The sequence below is a fragment of the Cyrtonyx montezumae genome, unplaced genomic scaffold, assembly GCF_038088225.1.
Source record: "Cyrtonyx montezumae isolate F1298 unplaced genomic scaffold, pur_monq_1.0 scaffold_0, whole genome shotgun sequence".
NCBI lineage: Eukaryota > Metazoa > Chordata > Aves > Galliformes > Odontophoridae > Cyrtonyx > Cyrtonyx montezumae.
The window spans coordinates 902,003-925,536 of NW_027071824.1; the positions used below are offsets into that span (position 1 = coordinate 902,003).

The following is a 23,534-nucleotide window of genomic DNA, read 5'->3' on the forward strand; positions in this document are numbered from 1 at the left end:
ATAACTATACCACTACCCAAAACTCCTCACATGTTGTCATGAAAATAAGCGAATTCTATTTGAAGTTCTTAATCCAGGCTGCATATGTGGAATATCAGACAAGTTTATGTCGTGGAAGCTCATTTCACTTACTCTGCCTAACAGAGTAAATAATACCACTTTCCTAGGAGAAGTTCCTTTTCTTTTACATAGCAAAATGCATACAATTATACCATAACCACTCTATTTTACAATAAAATTCAATGCTATAATGTGCTGTCTCTCATGCTGGGTGGATAAGTCTACAGAGTACAGCGCCGTGATCATTCTGGCTGTCAGCATACCAATTACCTGAACTGCAACCTTAGCTGCTTCTATTAAAATTAGAAACAACAGTACTGACATGAAATCAGAATTAGGATCAGAGTGAATATGTGATGCCTTCCTTCTCCACCTCCTCCTCCACCCTCTCCCCAACTTCACCTCTGGAGCATAAAATAAATCTGTAAAATTAAAAATTGCATTGATTAAGCTTAACCACATAAATTACAGAATGCGTTTTCCATATACAGTGATGAATGTGTAAGCACAGTTCTGAAGGAAGACAAAGACATGGGAATATTTACGTTCACGCTGAATAATTTCTTTCCATGACTAATCTCAAAACTAAAAAAATCACAAATGGCAATGGAGGCCCTCCACAGTAAGAAACAATTTTATAAATTAAACTGATTCACTATTTAAAATATTAACACATTTTTAGAGACCATAGCAACAATCAGTTTTAATGACGTCTCCAAAACTTTAACTTCAGTATTATGGACTCAGCTAATGAACCTTCCCTGTTAGAGCAGTAACTTAGGAAAGGAGGTTTAAATGCTGCAGCCTGACTCATCATTCACTAAAAAGTATTGGCATTCCATTAAATCAGGCTTTTGTCATGAGAATCCAGGAGACCATGCATGGTGATTCTCTTGCAAAGAATCCTTTTCTTTACAGAATGTGGCAAACCCCTATTTTCACTGCTTATGAGTAGATGATTTTTGTATCCTCATATCCTAGATGGACTCATGAGCATACTAGACATATTTCTGCAACAGCAGTTCTGACACTCAGAGTTTTCATCACTTGATTTTTGTCTATATACCATGTCAAAAATTTGGCTGTTTTCCAAATTAGCTTACAATGATATGGGTCAGAGAAGCTCACCCACTGACCAGTTTTGACCAGTTTCTCTGGGCATTCTGTGCCAGTGTCTCACCACCTCTTTCAGTTTAAAACTGTTCCTCCTTGTTCTATCACTATCTGCTTGCGGGGGAAGTCAAGTCTCTCTAGTTCTTATGATATCCTTTCAAGTACTGGAAGGTCACAGTAAGATCTCTCTAGAGTCTTCTTCAGGATAAATAAGCCCAGCTCCCTTAGCCTTTCACCACAGGAGAGGCGTTCCAGACCCCTTCCTAACTTAGTAACGATGTCTTTTTGTCCTTGGCACGTACTTTTCTATGAACACTCAAGGCAACCTGTGAACATGATGCGTCAGTTGAAAATGGAACCTGATTACCATGAGCTTCAAAGTAAAAATGACTAACATCTTTGGGAGAGTGAGATCTTTGTAAATTGTATTACTAACCATAGGAGAACATCACCAAAGGCTCAGCGTTTCTACAAGTGGGATGTGACTCATCACTGTTTTTACATTGTCATTTGTCCTTTGCTTACGTTTGTCATTTCCCTTGGTGAGGTAAGGTAGGGGTAGGGAACAGCATTTTTCTAAAAGACTTCCAATTAAATATAGACGGAGGAAAATAAATGGAAGAGAGCATTACAGAAGACACTAACCACTGACTTAAGTAACCATGCTTACTGACGTACAGATCTGTATTACAGAAGCTTCACCTTGGAGAATACTACTTCATTTACATTAATTTGCACCAGAATTTTATTTTATCAGGAACAGAGTATCTGATGCAGATAAATCACGAAAAATCAGTAAATTCTACAATAAATAATTAAAAAAAATGTATCTTTTAAGGCCTATAATGGATTAATAACTCTGGTTATTATTCAGTGCAAGTTTTTAAATCTTACTCGTACAAGTTAGAAAAATTAAAAAGAAAGCAGGCAGCTATTGAACCAACTCACACCTTCCCATAGGTTTTCTAAAACAATCATAGAGATCCTAATGGCAGCTCATAAAACAATGAGAGCTGCACTGCAGATGACAGGTACTAGAAAACACATCAGGAGAATATTAATGATTCCACCTGAGTGTCAAAAGTTATTTCCCAGTTGTTCATCAGCTTGTTCTATATAAATGATAAAAATACATAAGAAACATCAAAACTATATGGGGAATGGAGAAGAGAATAAATGAATTCATTTTGTTCATATTAATATTAAGCCTGTTTTCCCCAACAAGACAGTTTTCCCATTGTGGCAGTATTTTACTTAATCATAAAGTTACATAGGGGTATTGATGTTTTCTATGTCCTCTCCTTTACCAGATAAAACATCAGAAGCAATGGTGACAAAGCAGTGTATCAGCCAATATTAACAGTATACAATTTGCAAATTCTAAATTGGTATTCGAATTCTCTTCGAAATACAAGTTTTCTACTTTGAATTTGTGTAATGCATTTAAAAAAATATATATATATACATTTTTCTCCCTATACAACCAGCCCACTCCAACACTTAAGACAAATTAAACTCCACTAACTTTAAACTCTGCTCATACATGAAGTGTGGTATCATTCAGAAAAATGCCAATCCCAAATCAGAAGTATGTCCTCAGTTTAGAAAATATTTTAACTAAGCCATTAACTGACAACTCAAGTTCTGATAAGAATTAAAACACATACATAAATGAGTCCCTAAGTGTAGACATGAGGTTTGAAATTGCTTTTGCAAAGAGCCAAATACCATTTTTACCAATGTCTCACAAATCAAATACAGGGTAACCTTCATTTTGTCACTGAGGCAGAGCATTAACATTTAACATAATTTCCATAATTTTTATTTTGCAGCTTTAAATGATTTACATATTGTCTAATATACAAGTGAATTTCATCTGCAGTGAAGAACACATTACCCAGAGGTTCATTCTCAGGGTGAACTTACACATTACAGAGATTAAATTGGTGTAATGACTATTTTCAGCTGTTCGTTCATATCCAGATGTGGCAATGACCCTGCCAAACTGATCATGGGAATGGCTCAGATTAGAAACAACTTCCCTAAAAACAATTAGAATACACTAAAACATGTAAAATTGGGAGAGAAAAATGCAGAAAAGTTTTGGATATTAAATTCTTTCACTGTCAGATTTTAACAAAAATATACCCATCTTCTCCAGAGTATAAAAGTGCCTTTGCTTGAAAAAATGCATGTCTAGATTCTGCTGCAATTGTACAGGCATGTTAGACAAACAATACAGTTAAAATACACGTTACCCTGGCAAACTTGTCATAAAAAAAATAAAAATTAAAATCTTCCTGAAGTGCCAATAAAAAGAAAACCAGAGATAACCCTAGTACTAGAATATTCTCCATATTATTTTGTAATTTAACAGGATACATTTCACTACCATTAACACTGAGGAACGTGGTTGAAAATTTTGTTTCTTAACTGAACAAATGGGGTTTCCACAGTGTTAAAGTACACCTTAGCCAGTCCTCCAGCATTGTGTGTCTACTCCAAGATGGTGTATTGAAACACTGTAAATTCTACAACACAGTAAATTCTACAACACTCAAAATTTACCACGCACCGAAGTACAGGTTTATCTCACCTCCAAAACCATCAGGCACATATGTTTTGAGCACAATGTTGCAGAAAACTGTTGGAAGTGAGAGTGGTTTGTTGCCCTCATTCCGAAGTGAAATGTGTCTGTAACCTGCTTGTAGACCATCCAGAGGCAGGATCCTCTGACCAATCAATTTATTATTGTCATCATATACTGCTATTCTCAGGACAGCAAGATCAGGAAGAATAACCTGGAAAGCCATAAAATGAAGATATTTAATGACTAATACAGTATCATCCTCCTCACCTCTCATACTGAAGCAATCTACTCATTTACTTTGTATGCCAGAAACAGGCTATCATCACTGAAACATAATGTCAGTACCTGCAAACAGCATACTTTCAAATTATCCTTTCCTAGAAAATCTTTTTTTCACTCTAAATAATGGCTAATTCTAAAATGTACAATCCTACATCTTACAGTTATACTACCTAAATATCTTGCATATTTATTTTATATTACTGGAGACCAGTGACATGAATAAGCAAGCAGGTAAACACTACATGGGAAATGGCAGATAGCGTGGCAACCAAAAAGTAGGTAACATTGAATAAGGAGGAATTATGACAGAAAGATGGAATTTGGGATGTATCCAAAAGGGCAGTGAAGAATGGAAGGAATGCAAGCATAAGTTGATGTGTGCATACATGTTGAGCTATGTGATTTGTAGAAGAAAGAAGCAGAAAGAAGAGAGCAGGGCAGGTTGAAAGACCTGCTGAAAGAGTGTGTTGCCAGCAGAAGTGAGTACTCACAGCATGAAATATGCATAATGAGCAGAGATGCTGTCAGGTATCTGCATCTGTCAGCCCCCACCTTATCTGATCAAAAGAAGAGCAAAAATCCCCTGCCTTCCCTGGAACACAGACACTGCTTCTGTGCGCAGAGCAGTGAGGAGAAGACAGGTTAACCAAGATGCACAGTCTCTGTGCCAGTCTGCCTTGATTTTATGGTAGGAAAAGTCTTCTCTACGTGATTCTATTCACTGATGCTTATCAGACAAAAGACCTAGAAAAACTGTTTCTACTATCTGCCTTAGACCTTCCCCTTGTCACTTTCATTGTAGATCACAGAGGGCACAAAATAAAGTATGCTTTTGCTCTCTGAATTCAGCTGAGCTACTCATAGAAGTCTTGCTTTAATTGCTCAGGATAAGTGATAACTAGACACTTGAAACATGTTACCACCAGCTCTGACCCACACCTCCCCCTTACACAACACAGTTGACAACACAGTACTTGAGTTAGAATGATCAAAGGTTTACTTTAATTAAAATAAAAACAACAAAACATGACAGAAGAGCAATCAAACGTTACCTAAAAGCAACTACGTATGATTAAACATCAGCTTAAGGAGAACATTGTAACTCAAATCATGCAGGTAAGATCTCTCCTCTACAGCCCACAGGCTAGTAAACCTTTTAATACTTGATTGGCTCAGACAGAGATTGACAAGGGAGCAGGAATGGGGTCTAAGAAGGTTTTATTTCTCTCTGTGTTAGTTTGTTCTAGGGTATTCTGGAAGGCCCTCCCCACCTCCCTGACATTTTAGCACTGAGCATCTCACATCTTCATTTCTTCCAACTAGAGTTATTCCTGTTGTGCCTATGTGACTAACCACATCTGGTTATCAACGTATGTCCTGATTACTATGCTAAGCCTGACACAATGGTGACGTGAGATAAAGAAAAATAATCTCTTGGTTGACTTACAATATGACTTACTCAAGAGAATGTTATTTATTGCAGAGTAGAAAATAAAGTCCATGCAGCATTAGATTAGCATCACCAATTAAACTCATGCCATGATAAGCAGGTACCCCTCTTTTACACTGAAACAGAGTGCACTCTGTACATTATGGGCCTTCTGATTTAAGAAATTAGAAAGCAGCTGATGCTGACCATATGGTCAAGAAGCCAAGGGGAGTATGACTGCCTGTCACGTACCTAAGTATTTTCCCTGGGCCTCCTCATACACACATAAAAGCAGTAGGATTCACATTCATTTCAGAATGTATTTGAGTCTAAAATAATCTCTTGTATTAATTACATTTCAATTAAAATCCAGTTACACTGTTTAGAAAGGAGATGATGCATGTTTTCTGCCCACGTGTAAAGTGGTATCACCACATAGCAAAGTCACTTTGGTATAAGAGAACAACTTTACATGACAACAAAACAGGTGTAAGCAAAACAGACATTCTCAAAGACACCACTGCTAACACATATTCTGGATGAAATTCCAGCTGATATTATATATATTAATGCGTGTCTGTGTGTGCCTTACAGACTGAGAGATAAAAACTGAACGGAACACGGGCAATGACAAGTGATATCTCTTTTTAAATACCCCATACCAAGAAAAAAGGGTTGTTTTCCTTCTGTTATTTTTGTATTAAAAAAAAAAAAAAGAAAAAAAGAAAAAAAAGGTACATAATGCACATGGAGGAGGGAGCTGGCAACACATTTGAAGAACACAGCACCCTTCCAACTTTTCCATGTAATAACATTGACCTTAGCTTTGGATGCAGCATCTCACCTGCCCTCTGGGCTGAAGGAACAGTGCAAGATAGCAACCACTGCCAGGGCAGGGAAGAAGAAATCTCCAAGGATTGATGGTGTCCACCAGCGGGGGCTCATTCTGAGCAGACTGCATACCTTGAACACAGGCATGGCCATGGATGAGGTGGTTACCTCCGAGTGGGAGGAGGAAGCAAAGGGGAGGGAAGAGCCAAACAGAAACAAAAAATCATGTGACAGCTACAGAGGTTATCCATTAGAAAAACAAACAAAACAATTCAAAATTAAAACAAAAAAAAAAAAAAAAAAAGATTTCTCCTGAAACCTTATTTCAGCTTTTAAATTGTTTACTGTAGTAAACAGGAACCCTACAAACCCTTTTTTATGGGAGCAGTACTTATTCATGTCAGCAGTCAGACTGAAGCAGGGAGCAGCTCAAGTGAGCAAGGATGCTTATACACAAAAGGGCTGCCAATCACAAACAGTGCATTCCAAATATCCTACCTTTCGAAATACAAATGATTCCTCATTGTAAACAGGGTTCAGACCATTGTTCATCACCATGCGTGTTCGAAATTCTTTCCGTATTGTGTCCGTGGGTAAACCATACATATCCACTTCTACATACGTACCAATTTTTTTGTCTGATAAAAACTGACCAGATATCACCTGCAATGTAATAACAGAAAAGTAAGGAAAAGCAGTATGGAGAATATCAACAATGCAAGGCATTCAGCACATGATGAATACTGGAAATACTGAACATTTTTTATTCAGTGAAGGCAGTCTGAAAAATGCTTTATATAGAATAGATATATGTATTTAATCATATGAAAATGGTATAATAAGTGATAACATTGCATTTACTTGGAAAAGTCATTGTGATCTTAAATATATCCCGAGCTTTCATTTTAGTTGTACTATATGAATTTAGAAGAAACTGTAAATGAGAAATGTGACAAAAAGAAATGACTGTGCTCACTGTGCTAAGATACTAAAAGTTCTAAGTCTGTAAGCTCAACTTGCTCCTGTTTCACAGGTATTTACTATATTTATAAAATATGCTGAATGAAACAACCTGCTTAGGAGCTACTATTCTGCAACTGCTCTCGAAGTATGATTTAAAATTTTCTGTTTGAATTCTATTTTATGTTTTGATAACAAAAAAGTGAAAGAAAGTTATTGCTCTACTTTCACTTTGGAGCATGTTTTAAACCAATCACATTAAATAAAATTAAAAAAAAACCAACAAACAGTGCAGATGACTCCTCTGTATTGCTTTGTACATGAAGATTTGCTGTGATTTTATTTCAAGTCAAGAACAATTGAGCTACAGCAGGTAATTACACCAAGACACATTTTTCTTCCATCAAGATAATCTATTACTTAAAAACACAGCTAATGATTTCATCCCTAAGCTCAAGGAGGAAAGAAAAATGCAATTTCACAGATATAAGCTCATCTGAGACATTTTTGTCATAATCTAGCATTCTTCCAGGGAACAACGCTAGATAACAGATCTGAAAGGTTATGTGGCTGAGATGGATATCATCACTGGCTTTTCTTTTTCTTTTCTTTTTCTTTTTCATAACAGCATGCATCTCTACAAGAGGAGTCTTGCTCTTTGTCATGGATTCTATTACTGTAGTACAAATAAAATTAAGAATCAAAAGTTGATGCAATGGAAGACATATTCCTCTTACAAACCTTATCTACCAATCTATCTATCCCTCTCTCTCTTTGCACTGTCTACTCTACACCTCCTTAATACCAGTTTACTCCATAAGATACGTATTTTCTCTTTAGTAAGACTGTACATGCTTCACTATAAGGACCATATCCTCTTGTAGCATTCTCCAATAAAGCTCTACAAATCTGTTTCTACTTTTCAGTCTGCACTTCTTGAATGGACTGGTTGACACTATTACATGATTCTTACAGGTTCAGGGAATAAGCATGGAATTTTACACTAGACTTAGTCATCCAAGCAGATCAAGTAACAAGATAAGCGATCTAAGAATTATGGTGATTCCTAGCACTATGTTCTCACCTCCAGATCCCACTTCCTCCTTGGAGAGACTCTGCCTATAACATTATTTATTTTTTATTTTTTTGCATTTTTTTCTTGTTTTTATTCTTCTTGAGGTACAAATGAACTTAATCATTTACAGTGCAAAGTGAACCCTTGCTCAGAGAGATTTTCAGATCTCTATGCTATACATAGAAAGAGACAAGGGAAAGCCAAACCTTTGTTAAATTGCACATTATAATCTTGTGAACGAAGAGAGCCAAGAGTCAAGTCACAAAACAGCATTTACACACAATTACCAAAACACGATACTCAACCACATTTTAAAACTACAACAGAAATTTTATAGGCTTTGCTACTCATAGATGATTTTAAAGTAAGGACCTCCATCACATGAACCATCTTTTTTTACTTATTTTGAAAATCTCTCTTCATATATACCCATATTTCTCCTTGCTCTGTAGTGAAGTCCATACAGTTTCATAGCATCAACAGAAAAGTACTCCACTCATTTATTCATTTGAGGGCTAATGTAAATCAAAAAGAGCATGTGAGGATTTCATATTTGGTGAAAATGTGTAATAACAAACAAATTATCTCATGTTCTAATCAGACCAAGTAAACATAGAAACAAAGAAAAAAATCTGAAGAAATCCACACAATACAAATTCTGCACCTATCTTATTTCTATTCACGTTTAAATATGATTTGGATGTGATATGATGAAAGAACTATTGGAGCCGTTTTACCTGTACAGAACACGTTGCAGCAATTACACCATCTACAGGAGTTTCAGAGAAGGGGTCAAATGTTCTATCTGGTCGTCGCATGAAATCTGGTTTAAGTAGGTAGCTTATTTCAAGAAAAAGAAGAAGAAAATTATTCTTTTGTGGAAGCAGAACTTGAATTAACTACAGATAAAATGGATGTTCTAACTTTAAGCAATGAACTCTCATACAGCACTCTAAAAAACATATTTCCATTCAATCTGCAAGTGTGAGGGAGAAAAAGCAGAAAATTTATAGTTACCTAGAATACAGATAAGTGTTAATCTTAATTTTGGATTACCAGCTATCAAGAGATTAAATCGACTCTAGATTTCAAGAGCAAAATAAATATCATACAAGACAATTCAAAATAATTTAGTAACATGTTTTAAAAATACAGTGTTACATCAGAAAAAAAAGATGCTCTGGTTTTCTTTAATTCTTTATCACTTTCAAAAAATACAGTCAGATTATTCAATTTTATTTTTAAATGAAGCAGTTACAAAGAGTCAAGACTCAGAGAATAAATATCAGCTTGAAACTAATTTTTTAATCTCAGTTATAAAACCTTAGGGAAAACAGCTGATGTTAGTACTGACAGATTGTTAATTATAGTAGCATGAAAGGTACTATCGTAATAACACTTACAATACATCCCTGAGGACTATACACTGGATCAACACATCAATGAAGCTGATATGTGCTCTGATGAATCAAAACCCAAGGATTCTGCCATCAGAATAAAACAGTGGCTGATCCACAGAATTGCTGTGCTACATATAAAAGGGATTTTCTTCCACTGGTGGAAGAAAACGTGTAGCTGGAGTCATATTGCTAATTCTGCAGCCCTGAGAGACAGCAACTGCTAGGTCATTTTCCTATACATACTCTAGTCTCCCTAGGAAATGATCTGTTTGCAACACATAAAGACTTGCCAAAAATTCAGGAATAATTCCAAAAGAAAGACTCTAAATGCATTTTCTCCAATTTTTTCATAACTTAGTTTATATTTAGGAAAGTAATAATCCTCACTCTTTTCACATTAAAAATATATGGGATTTCGCAATATTTTAATAAGGTCAAATAGATTATGGGCAGAAGAGAACTATGAAATCATGCTAAGCCTCAGCTCCAGGCCTGTTGAAGTGAAAAGATGTTCATGCTGAAGAGCTTTCTCATTTCACTAGCATGAAGCTGTAAATCTGAGAAAAAAGAAGTATGGTCTGAAAGAAATGCCATTTTTTGTTTTCACTGCCCTGAGTGTTCCCACTGTAATGATACAGCACCATATTTACAATGCATGTTAAATTATTACCTCTCTATAACTATTACCACTATATTACTAGAATACCAGAAGACTGACAGGAGAATCAAGAAATATAGTTCATAATGATGCCTGTCAGAGAAACTGCCAAAAGCATGTGCTGCTCTACTAGGCTTGCATGTCAAATAAGAAAGGAATCATACCCTTCTGTAAAAAAGGCTTTTCTTCTGCTTTTGTTATTCTGACTGATATGACTAGAGACTGCACCTCTGTCAAATCCAACAGCCTCTATCAGAAGAGTGTACATTTGAAATGCACACATATAATCAAAGCACTATATTGTCCATTCTGCAGGAGAGGAAGTTTCATCTACTCAGATTTTCCTTCTGAATAAGACTTCCAGGAGAAAAAGAGTTATTTCTTCTTCAGGATGAGTTTGCAGACTTTAATGTGTTTCTATACTGTCATTTTCTGTAATTCCTCAAACTCTCTCCCTCCTCTAGCTATCAATGGTAAGTCTATCCTATCACGGTATAATCTCAACATCTGAGAAAGATCTACTGTTTGAAAAACATTTGAAAAACGTGTCATACAAAAATAACGAGCAAGAACTTACAAGATGAAACACTTCACTATTTTCTCTGAAATCTGCTCTCTATATTAACAGACTGAAAAAAAGCACACAGAAAAACACCTTTCCTATGTATCAAAATTAACTAGCTCAAGTAAATTTGGCTATTTTGTGAACTGTGCAATGTGATTCTCCACCCTGAATTGAAAAAAAATGAAAGGAAAAAAAAAAGACTGGCAACAGAAGCTGAAGACAAATTTAAGTAACTCTGAATGGTATTAATGATCATCTTCATAACTGACACAAAAAGCCTTTATATCTCATCTTTAAAAGCTGGGCATAATTAAAAAGCATATTTATTACAATGCCCCTTGCAGGGGATAATTTTCCCTGCATTCTGTTAATTTCTACTCTTCACCTAGCATACCATTTTTCTTTTGTAATACATAACTAAGAATGACAAAATTTTATTAAAGCCATAGTAAAGGGTTCTGATGTACAGTGACAACAGTTTAAATCACATCACTCACCCACATGATCCATTATATTCAAATTTTCCTTGATTCAATTGCATTGCTAAATCTGTCAAGAGAAAAAAATTACCATTTCCTCCTGAATAATACAGATCACGAACAATCCTTTTTAGAGAAGAAAATAAGACTGTTTGTCCAGAAAAATAAATTTAAATGAATATTAAATGCATATAGAATACATACAGACCTAAAAAATGAAAAGAAGTAATATGAAAATTTTAGATTTCTTCACAGTAGTAACAGCTTTATCAACAACACTGGAAACAGCTGTCCTTAGAAAACAGCCTCTCCCTGAATTCAAACATGCTCAGTTGGCAGTAAAGATTAAGACTGGGATTAAGAGCCTGGGATGGGATTTTAGTCACCTAACTTTTGATATTTACAGAACAAATTTCTCTAGTCTTGCCAGTGACCTAGAATCACTTTAAATAACAGTGATACAGGCACTTTTAACAGTGCAATTAATTATAAAGCAGATGTCAAAAAAAAACCCAAACATCCTGGAATTGGGTACTTCTCTACAGCAATAACAGACAGCTACTTCTGATGAAGATGTCTATATCCTGAAGTCTTAAAAGAGGTGAAATGACTGTTTCACTAGCTTCTTAAGGGTTTAATTGAATAAAATACCACCAAAAGAAACCACAGAGATCATAGCACCATTGCTAAGCTTCACCTTTTAAAGAGTCTGAGTTTTATTCAATGCATTTTTATGGCACTTATCTATAAAGACAGAAGAGTAAATGTATAAAAAATTCTTCCATACATACGTCTCCCAAACTCTACCGAAAATATATTGTTTTCTCACAAGATTCAAATTACAATGGAATATACTATCTTTGTTTATTGATAATATAGGTCTTCTCCTTCTCACAAACACTAACTTTGAAAGGGAACATAATTTCTCCTATGTATCCTGTTACATAATACATAATTCTCATATGCTTATGTTAGACATTTGCTTTACTGCGCAGCCTTAGCTTCTAATTCTTCAACTGCTCTTCAGCCTGACAGTATCATTGTATCACATAAGATTAATTGAGGAAAGTTGTTCCCTTCCAACTAGACAATTCACACTCCTATTCTGGAATACAAAGGGGCTGAGAACAATGTGCTAGGGGTAGAGGCTCACTGGGAGAAGACTGAAGCTTGTATATCTGCTCCAGCCTCCAAATCAAGTTCAGAGGTGTGGTTTACAGTGTTTTCCAGTACAGTTTTCTCTTGCCTTCTCAGCTATAAATCACTCATGGCAGGCATGTGAAGTTTTGCAAGATAGAGCTCGTGATCATCAGGAATGTCTGCAGTACCAAAGTCAAAATTCAGGGGAAATGTAAGAAAAACAAAAGAACAGTACTATCACAGCTAGAAGAAGAAAATAGAAAAACTGCTCTGTTCCATATATGTCTGAAGACATTCCTAGATTAATTAAAAAAGGAAAACTAGGAAACAAAACAAAGCTATTCTCACACCTTCACTGAACAAGAACAATAGATATCCTATTTATGCTGTGGAGAAGTATTTACATTCCTTCGCATGTTCTCCAAGATGGATTTCAGAACTCATTCTCTGATGCAAGCACTTCACAAAACGTGGTCTAGAAATGCATTTGGCACACAATCACTACGTTTTACTTTTTAATTTGTTCAGTCCTCCATCTTTATTTTGGAGACATGAACAAAACAGTGCAAAAACAGCATCTTGTGACAACACTGACTCCCCTGCAATTAATATTTTTTATTAAAAACACATTATAATTTGAAAAGTTACAGTATTGTATTATTCTTCCATGAAAGGTGGCTTTAATTTTCCTTCAGTGCATGGCTTTATGTTACTTCATATCTTATGCTTCCATAATTCCTCCCCACCACATTATTTAGCCATATGTCTGTTTCCTCAAAAAATGCCAGAAGCAAATCCATAGCATCTGTTTGAGAGTTACTGCCCAAGCCATTCTTTAGGATTGAGGTTCACTGGTCGTTGCTGCCTACCTGGGGTCTGATAGTTCAGTGAGACCATCTGGCAGCCAGCGTTCCAGAAAATTTGAGGCATGTAATTACTGGAATCTACTCGGCCTCCCTTTGGGTATATCCGACTCATTTGTCTTTTATTATAACTGTAAAATGTATCAAGGAAAATGAAATAATGTCATAGAAATGTATGGTCACGTCCTGTTATCCTCAGTATTTCTTACATTATTTTACTGTTCCACATCGTATCCTCATCCTAATTTCTAGTTCCACTATGAACACAGAATAGTGCAAATAGAAACACTCATTCGTAGTTTATTTGTAGCATTAGAAGAGCACCACTGGGAAAGGCTGAAAGGATACTTCACAAACTCAATGGCATGGGTCTTCAAATACCCTAGTCCAACAGATTCATTGAAAGAGGACATGTTATGGTGAATATTACGTTCTAGAAAGAAAAGACAAGAAATTTTAAAACACTATAGTAACAACGCATCAAAATTCAAAATCATGCACTATACCTAAAAAACATGATGTAGCAAATCCTGGCCTGTTTCCCCATGATCTGTCACTCACAGAATCAAATTACACCAAAGAGAAATTAAGTAATAGTTCTGATTTGCCACTTTCTTTCAGTTCTTTGGAAATCAATGAAACTTTATTGTTTTGTTTAGGAGAAAGTTGTTATTCAGAGCCCGTGTGATGTTGCTAGACGAAATAAAATAACATGCTAAATGGTCTACTGTGCAACACAAAAGCATCCTCTAATTACTGACCACTGTGATAATCACGCTCACGTTCCTTTACAGAAAGATGAACCAAAAAAAAAAAAAAAGCAGCTTAGTTGAAAGAGCCTATAGAATACAATTAGCCTCAACAGCTTCGTATTCTCCCAGTAAGTTAGTGACTCCAAGTGGATGACCAATGAAACAGCATGCTAATTTTGAATCCAGGGAAAAAGAATGAAAAGCACATAGATGACAGTCAACAATGTATAAAAACCTTACACCATTTCTAAATTCAGGAATTATAGATATTGAAAAATCTACCTAAAATAAGTAGACAAATACTTTCATTTCATTCAACCTTTATGTTACCTTCTGCTACGTCGAAACCTTGAAATTTTACAGGCTGAGCGTAGTTGACCATTGTTGATAAATATGGATGTATATTGGTTGTGGCACCTACATATTTATAAGATGCCATCCATGCTTGTTCATCTTCAACAGTTACTAAACCCTGAAAACATATTAACAATAATCACTATTTCCAGAAAATTCTGTTTTCGTTTTCAAATGTGATATAAAATTATACATAAATATGCAGAAAGCTTTTTAAAAGAATGCATATTTAAATAATCAAAAAAAGAAATTTCATGACAGAAGTTAAGAATTATTTGCACCATTCACTCTCGATGTTACAGGACTGATGACAGGAAGATCTTAAGCAGTGAGTAAATACTACATGATGTTAGTAGGATAATTTTGAGAATATTATAATGAACTAAAAAATGCTGGGAGATAATGATGTCTGTAAATAAATTCCTGAGAGTCACCATTTAGTACACATTTTCTGATACCAACTATGGTGGTGTATACACTCTATGCTGAGAAGAATGCTCTAAACATCAAAACACAAATTTATTAAATTGCTTATCTTTACAAATAAAAGCAGATTAGACTATAGGAATTACGGCCTTCATAGGACAGACAGATGTTACAAGAAATAGTATCGAGCTTCTACCACTGGCCTCTTATAATGAAAAATATTAGAAGCCATCATTCAGACAAAAATGCTCCATATTTTAATAGAACTACTAAAGTTTTCAACAAGTATTTCATGTGACGAAAAACCACAATCTGAAGCACTTCTCATGTGGATATACCTATCAACTTCTGCAGATCTATCTGTCTACCTGTCAATTCATCATCAAAATTTTATTTTCCTTAAATCAGTTTGAAATATTCTTTTCACAGAGAAGAAAAAACCTCACAAATCTCTGTCAATCTAAGCAACTTCTGTGAGGCATACATTCACAGCATTTTTCCCACAAAGTTTGCTTGCTTTCCTACCAGTGAACCAGTTACCAAGAAATGTAGCATTCTGTAGGCTGTCAGTGAACTTAAACAAGAAAGATAAGTTTCTTCAAAATTCTCACAGTACAGCATTTTATTTTCAGAATGCAATCTGTGTTTGCCAGGAAGTTCTCCTTTGTTATTGTATCATCAAATGGTGAATAACAGGAAGCAATGGAAAGTGCTTTCTTGGGACAGTAAGTATCAGCATATGCAACAGTATTAAAGTGTGGAAGATGCAGTTCTCAATACCTACATTACTGCTTCTCATTTAGCTAGGAAATAGGAGACTAGAGGAAAAGTCCAGTATTATGGATATGTAACTTCACCTTTTATACAGTGTTGACACATTTCAAAAAAATGAATTATGTGAAAAAATTTATGCCGTGATAGAATAAGATCATTAGAATCACAAGGTCTGCATGGTATAGCCAGATTACAAGAACGAGTACAGGTACACATGGGCTTGTTCACATTTTAGGCTGAACTGAACTTATAATGACCCATGAAATCAAATTGATACCCTATCTCAATGCTGCTCACAAGGGTTTGATTCAATTGCATTACAGGAATCCAAATAGTGAGGATTCATAGATGTGTACCCTAAATACACCTAATTATACAAGTAATTATACAAGTAGAATACAGACTTTTTTTTGGAACTAGGTCAATATTTTAATAAAGTTTAGATCAAAGTAAGGCCAAATTTCTTCAAAGGAACTATTCGTTTTCAGTGTTGTCAGTTTTGGAAGGCCAATATTAAGGAAGAACTGACCACTCATCTTGTAAAAAACAGGCTCCTTCAATTTGCTCCTGCTAATAATCCCTAATCACATTTTACTATCCTGATCCAAAAAAATATAAGTAGCAAATGTCAATGAAAAGGAAGCCAAATGTCAATTACAAAGGGGACCATGTAAGCATTACTGTCAGACAATAGTATCCTGCAGTCTATAGCTATATGATTAAATTAATGGCACATTAGCTGTATGACAAAGTTCTAAGACAATCTACGAGTCATTAATTTTATCTTAGTACCCATAGACTCACATTTTCTAGAGTAAATGAACTATGGTTTTTTTTTTTTTTTACAGTTAAAGATTCTCAACTTTAAAAATTTAAATTAGGGAGGGGTAGGGTGGGATGTTTCTTAAAGTCTACAGAGACAAAGGAAAGCACATGATCCTTTTATGAAATTTACGGAAAAAAAAGGGGAAGAGTTGATCTCTCTGGGTTAGTTTACCTCCCTATCCATCAAGAAAAGAATCAGAAGCTGCTTAGAAAACAAAATAGAGTGAAATAGAGTGTGGTTAGAAACAGGAGTAATATTAATGAGAGAAGAGGATAGAGAAGAGTGGAAGGAGGTGGGAAGACTCTTACGAAAGGGATTCTTGGGAGAAGATAAATGCAGAAGTCCCAAAGGAAAGCAAAAGGAGGAAAAAACAAGAGGAAAACAAAGTGTAGTCAGGGTAAGGGAAGAGGCTAAGAAAAAAAAAGGAAAAAAAAAAAAAAGCAGGGATGATGCATTTCAACATCATTCAAAGAACAGCTGTTTCCCAGTGCACGATATTTCAGACCAAGATCAGACACTTCTATGCAGGTACAAGTCACACATTACTGTCTGTCCCCACATTTGCTGATAGCCCTAATACAGCAAAAGAGGAGGAAAGGAAGCAGAGTCACTTTCAGATATAGTTACAGGAATAGTGAAGCTGAGCATAAAATTGCAGAACCAGTAGGAATGAATGGTAAGTAATAAGGTGGTTTTTATATATTAAGAAATAAAACAAACTACGTAATATCCTATGTGTCACCTTTTTATTGTTTTCTTGCTCAGAATCTTCAATAGCCTAAGGGGAAAAAATATATATGCATTACCCAAAGAAAATGCAACTGGAAACACAATAAGGGGAAAAAAAAATCTCAAAAAGTTAATTAATTGAGCAAAAAGTAAACCCTGAGCCACACAGTAAAGCAGAAAATCCATCCCATATACTTGCAAAAATTCAAAGTTTATATCAAATCAGGGTAAACAATCCATAAAATTTGGCAGCTAAATAGCAGTGGAAATAAGAGAAAGGATGCCATACAGTTAAACCCAAACTAGTGCTTCTCAGATCCTGAGGGCAGTAAGTTTTAGAGAAGACTGAAAGAATGAGACACCTAGTGAGCACAATGAGATCATTTGGATATGCAGGCAGCACAGACTCTGAAAACTTAACATTGCCATAAACTGTGTTTTAAATGTCTGCAGATGGAAAAGGCCTATCTCAAGATGTTATTTGCAATGGGACAAGCAAGCCTCTCCGCTATCTGTCTTCAATCATGAACTATCTCTACTGAGAATCTTAGACAGGTAAATGTTGACTTGGCACTGAATGTACATTCCTAAAGAGTAAGGAACATAGAACTATTAAGCAGAGAAGTTACCAAAGGGTATATACTGAGAATGAGTGAATAGTTTGGAATTTAAAGAATTGCTCAGGTACTAGAGAAAATAAATTAAAGCACAGTTCAGTGGGTGGAGCCATAAAAATCCTGAAGAAGCAAAGATTCACACTTGAAGAAAAACCCAGAAAGCAGATCTGATGTCTCAGTGATACTGCTAAAGAGGGATGTACTGCTCAAGGCTGTTCGTACTATGAAAGATTTTCCATACCTCTACTTCTATCTGGAGTAAGATCCAAAGGCAAGACAGGCAGGCAAAAAATAAAAAAAAAAGGCTTAAATACTTGTGTGGCAGAGGAATTCAATCTAATAAAATACCTTAATACTCAAATTTTGCTTTGTTTTGTTTTCCTGTAACAATAAGCAATAAAACCTTCAACACCACAGCAGCTTTGAATTGCAATGTTATGTATCTAATTACTGTGAAGTAGTATTCTGTTACTAAACACCAAACTGCACTAAACAAAGTATCGTTAGAAGAAAGGGTACTTTCACCCTGTACGCCATCCAGCATGCTGGTATAGCCACACTGCCATAGTACCCCATCAGATAGCCATGTTCCTATTTTGCCATTATTCCTATAGATAGAAAGGAGAAGCTGCCCTAAGAGTTAACAATAAAGAATAACCCAGGGAACCCCTGAAAATGGAGAGCTAGGATGCAGTCTTGCAAGAAAGCATTACTAATAAGGAAGCTGATATCCACTTCATATTAGGGCTCTGAAACTTAGATTCAAAGTATCAGAAGCAGAAATAAGAAAATGCTTGTTGCCTTTAATTAGTATTTTTGGTCAAATGCTTCAGTTGTACACAGTTTTCCTACGTTCTGTTTCCTCAGTGAGTATCCTACCCAAATATGCAGTATTTTGATTTACAAGACTTTTTTGGCTCATTAACATAAACATTAGGAATCTGGAGAAGATCTTGTGTTTGACTCTTCTGACAACAGGAGCTGTAATGCTCCCACAAAAAAAATTCGTGTTTTACAACCATGGAAAGCTTACGAAGAAATATAAGTAAGAAATAATCCCACCTTTTTGACGCTGATGGCAACAGCTTCTTTTTGACTGTAATCATCTACAGTAAGGTCACTCCCAAATTTATATTCTGGATGAGCTTCTTCTTCCTGGTCAGCTACACAAAGAAGAAAGAAGAATTTGTGAAAAAATTTGTGACGGAGCACTGGCACAGCTGCACAGAGAGATGGTGGAATCTCCTCTGGAGATGTTCAAGATCCACCTGGATGCCTACCTGTGCAACCTGGGCTAGGGAGCTGCTTTGGCAGGGGGTTGGACTACATGATCTCTAGAGGTCCCTTCCAACCCCTACAATTCTGTGATTCTGTGTGATGCTGTGATAAAAGGTTATTTGCATCCAGACTCTTAATGCACATAGTCATTCTCTCCTTATGTGCTCCTGTTACTGGGGATCCTTCCCATTTGCTTTTAGGGTGATTTTCCATTAGAATTTGGTGTTCTCATAGCAGCTAAAAAGGTCTCTTAGAAACATAATCAGTAACCACTTTATGTAGTTGGACTTAAATAATAATTCTAGAAATACTTATTTGATCAGCTTGCTAGTCTAGAACACAATACTATTAGAAGTGTTTAAGAGGAAATTAGCCTGCAAAGCAGCAGAATCTCTTCCATACTCCCATGTCATCTGAAGACATTTAAAAAAAACCATCATACTTAAATCTTTTTTAGAACTTCAAGGACAGATATCATATTTTGATCACAAAGAATATCTACCACTGTGACCTCTACTAACAGCAATAGCAGTGGCTTTGTGATAGGAAAATATCATGGGGAAGGCTAAAGCTGGGACATTCAGTGTCAGACAGTCATGGGCCAGAACTGTGGCATAGACACGTACAGGCAGTGCATGAACTATCTTTTGAATGTGGACATAGATGAGGTGAGTCACATACTAGAAACGTCTTATTTCTCTGTTGGCCACAAACATTCCACATCACAGTCTCATACCTTAATGCTAACACTGAAGGTATCTGAAGTTTGGCAAGAAAAATCCTATTCTAGATTTCATCCTTACAAGGTAAAATGCAATAATCTAATCTCACCTTGACATAAGCATTAAAAATAGTGACAGCATCTGTTTTTAAAGCAAAGGTCACAGGTTTCCAGGTCCCCTCCTCATTCCTGACACATATATACACAGTGAAAACTGACTTGACTGCTGCTACAGTATGATTCTGAACAGTAAGTGGAAGTTTAAAATCATCATGAAGTAGTGAGGTCATGTTTCTACTACATCCTGCTACAGCTGTGGTACCTATCTGAGATGAAATGGTGAGTCTATATAAATGGTTATGTATGGAGCTCACAGTTATTGCCACTGCCACAATCGTGACTGTATGGGTAATGTTTTACTACAGGAAACGTTCAAGACTCCTTTTCTAGGAAATCCTCACCACTTTCTATTTCTTCTTCATTATCATCCTCTAAGATATTTACAGGAGCAGCCGTTTCGCCAGCCTCCATCATCTTTTTCAGAGCATCAAGCTGTTCTGTTCATAAGAAAAATAAAAATAAATTAGTCACGATATCAACAGTTTGTAGCACAACGAAATACATCAGAATAAGAAAAAATGATTCTCTGATCCTGAGAGTTACATTCATGTAACAAGATTTTTAAGCTCAAATTTTCAGTTAGCAATAAAATGTTATGGAATATGACCATCATTAGATTGTTGGAGCTGAAAAGTGGTCAGTGAGAGCTGTATCCAAAAGCTCCCAGAAGTTACAGAAAATATTCCCATAGATTTCAAAGGCCTTTGAAGCAAGTGTATCACTTCTTCAAAGAATAAGCAGAGAGCTGTCTCTTCAGTGGTTGATCTTTGTGAATGGAGGCAATACACTTGAATTTTAAGCTGTGTTTCAGCTATACACAATGATCACAATCATGTTTCAGGGGAAGGTCTCCATCTTTTACTGGGGAAGGACCAGAGTTTGTCACTTTGGCCATACTAGAACTAAGATACCATCATTATTATTAATGAAAGAAGATAAGTATCAGAACTGGCAATAATAACAGGAAGTGCATTTTCAATTTTAATTACATTTTTTACCTATCCTGAAAAAGAACAGCAATGTAAACATACCAGTCTAGGCAGAATTTACAAGATATTCTATCTCTGTTATATTTCAGCCTGAACAACAATCTGATAAAGTCCAGAGTTACATTTCTAAGTCTATCTATGCCCATACTAAACACAGATAGCAAGGCCTAGAATCCAGCAAGACATAGGAAACACAAAGGCAAAAAGAAAGTCATTTACATATAATTAATATTTTTAACAGCAATGTACAAGCAATTTGACAACCTCAGTAACAAAATCTATTCATATCAATATGAACTTCTGATAAATTTAATATTTGACAAGATTACTTACTTTTTTCTACTTCAGGTTTCAACCTTTTATTTTTTATGAGAATCTTTCTTTTGAGGTCATTAGGAGAAGGTAATGCTTTACCTGGATCAAGCTGTAAAATAATTTATAGAAAAGACTGTAATAACAACTATTTCACCCCTCTGTAATCCCATTTGGATTCTGACCTTAGGACAGCCATTTCAAGGGGCAGTGAAAAAGCAGTGCTACCTCAGGCACAACCCTGACAGGCAGTCTGCAGTTACACTGCTTCCTCTGTTATTTCTCTATCTCAAAGGAAAGCTATGCTCATCTTCAGCTGTCCTACTCTTCTATTCTCTCCTGCCCAGCAAAAGGCATGGATGTGACCTGCAACACTTAATCAGAGGACTTCCTAGTTTCACTCTCTCCCTGTGGCTCATTCTCAGTTCAAGTCATACTTTAGTTCTTTGTAATTTGATCTCCAAATAACTCACCTTTTATGGTCCCTTCAAGCTGTAATAATGCAAGTGAGAACAAAGAAGGGCTGGCATCATTGAACAAAAATATCTGGTCAGTTCTTACCCAAGTAGCAAGCACTATTTTAGCCAGTAGGACTACAGGGTCACATCTTCAGTATTTGTGAAAGCTAAATGGCAAGTCTGACATACATAAGTACTAGTTAAGGTTTTATTCCAATTTGACCAAGGAGAATACACATAATACAGTAAAAGAAGTAAAATAAAAGATCCTTTGATTTAAACCCTGTCACATCACTGCAGCTAAGAAACAGAGATTTGGATATAAGTAACACAATTTCTACTTTAGACATGTAAAGGATATTACATGGGAAGTCACCATGCTGTAATAGAATATGGCTCCCAGTGAGCCATAAATAAGGATCAGAAAGTATTGTCAAGACTAAAAATTCATATAAGAAATACTCTGATATCCTGATCCTTAAATCCAACCCTGAGCTACAAAGTACAAAAGAACAAAGCACCACAACTTGAAACTCAATAAAAGATGCAGAGGTGACAAATATCAGTGAAGTAAAAAACCTAGCCCAACCCAATCTGAAAAGAATGGGTGCAAACCTCCTGGTAGGAGGGTAATAATACCCATAACTACCAGGCTACCTCAGTCTAGGGAGTTTTGCTATTTGGATGAAGACAAGTCTAAACTGTTTCTGAGAGTGCTTGAGTTTTAATTCCACTAGATGTCAGTACCACAGAGCTCATTTATTGCCAAGCATCCCCACACACAGGGCATACCTGGATGCCCTTTGGATTGCTTTTACTGAAAAACAAGCGTTCTGCAGCCAGCGCCGTGTCTCTCTTGATTCTGTCCACCTCAGTCTGTATAAGTACCAGAAAACAAGTACTCATACACAACTCAAGCAGCCATCTCTGTAACATTTGCTTTGTGAGCAGTTTTGTGAGACTCAGTTCACCCTCAATGAGAAATAAACATAAAATGAAGAAAGCTCACTAGTGCTAAGGAACACAGGCAGCAGAGACTAAATACTGGGCTCTGTGGCAGCAGCATGGCAGCCACTGGCCTGCACGGATTTAGGGCTGCCTGTAAGCTGTTGGAAGCTGTCACTTGTGAGGAACGTGCCAAGGTGCCAAATACATTAGCAAGCAAGAGGACAAGTTCAGTTCTCTGGGAGATAACCTTTCATAGCAATAACCTGATGTTCATGGAGCCTGGGGAACTGCTATTCCTGCAATGTGCGAGGAAAGCCAAGAAAAACACAATTTAGAGGACAATCCAAGAAGGACCCTAGAATGCCCTCACATGGACAGGAGCTGGCTGACAGATCAGGCAGAATCCTCTTTGATATGGTCTCCCACACCACTGAAGGCAGGTTTTGGGTAATTGCTGCTTGTTGGCTAACTGCTGGCAAGCAGCAAGCACATTGCTCAGCAGAGTAGGAAAGAACTGGAGGAGTAGCTGCAAGCCGTGGATAACAAGTTATTAAAGTCTCAAACATTGTGTTTGTGGAGGAGTGACTGTTATTATCTCCTGCCACAGAGGGGAGTGAAGTGCATGCAGATTACAGCGCACTCAAGAGTCCAAATGAGACTGCAGGGAACTCACTGTGCTTAATTTAATTCTTAATGCACTAGTGGGGGCTATCCCACTAGACTGTTGGGCCTGAAATAGAGCACGAGGCGTGCAAAGCACAGCTGAAAGAGAAGTTTTCCACAAC

General features: G+C 36.2%; 1 protein-coding gene across 1 annotated transcript in view; it reads right to left on the minus strand.

The window, feature by feature from the left end:
* PLCB4 (phospholipase C beta 4) overlaps window positions 1–23,534 on the minus strand; it is a 191,634-nt gene that overhangs the window by 34,336 nt on the left and 133,764 nt on the right. The window contains exons 18-28 of the mRNA XM_065734812.1: window positions 21,365–21,455; window positions 20,384–20,479; window positions 18,986–19,086; window positions 17,320–17,355; window positions 14,528–14,669; window positions 13,794–13,878; window positions 13,452–13,576; window positions 11,461–11,512; window positions 9,078–9,180; window positions 6,804–6,968; window positions 3,770–3,974 (exon numbers count right to left, since the gene is read on the minus strand). Of these exons, the coding sequence (XP_065590884.1) occupies window positions 3,770–3,974; window positions 6,804–6,968; window positions 9,078–9,180; window positions 11,461–11,512; window positions 13,452–13,576; window positions 13,794–13,878; window positions 14,528–14,669; window positions 17,320–17,355; window positions 18,986–19,086; window positions 20,384–20,479; window positions 21,365–21,455 (1,201 nt within the window). The remainder of the gene's footprint in view (window positions 1–3,769; window positions 3,975–6,803; window positions 6,969–9,077; window positions 9,181–11,460; window positions 11,513–13,451; window positions 13,577–13,793; window positions 13,879–14,527; window positions 14,670–17,319; window positions 17,356–18,985; window positions 19,087–20,383; window positions 20,480–21,364; window positions 21,456–23,534) is intronic.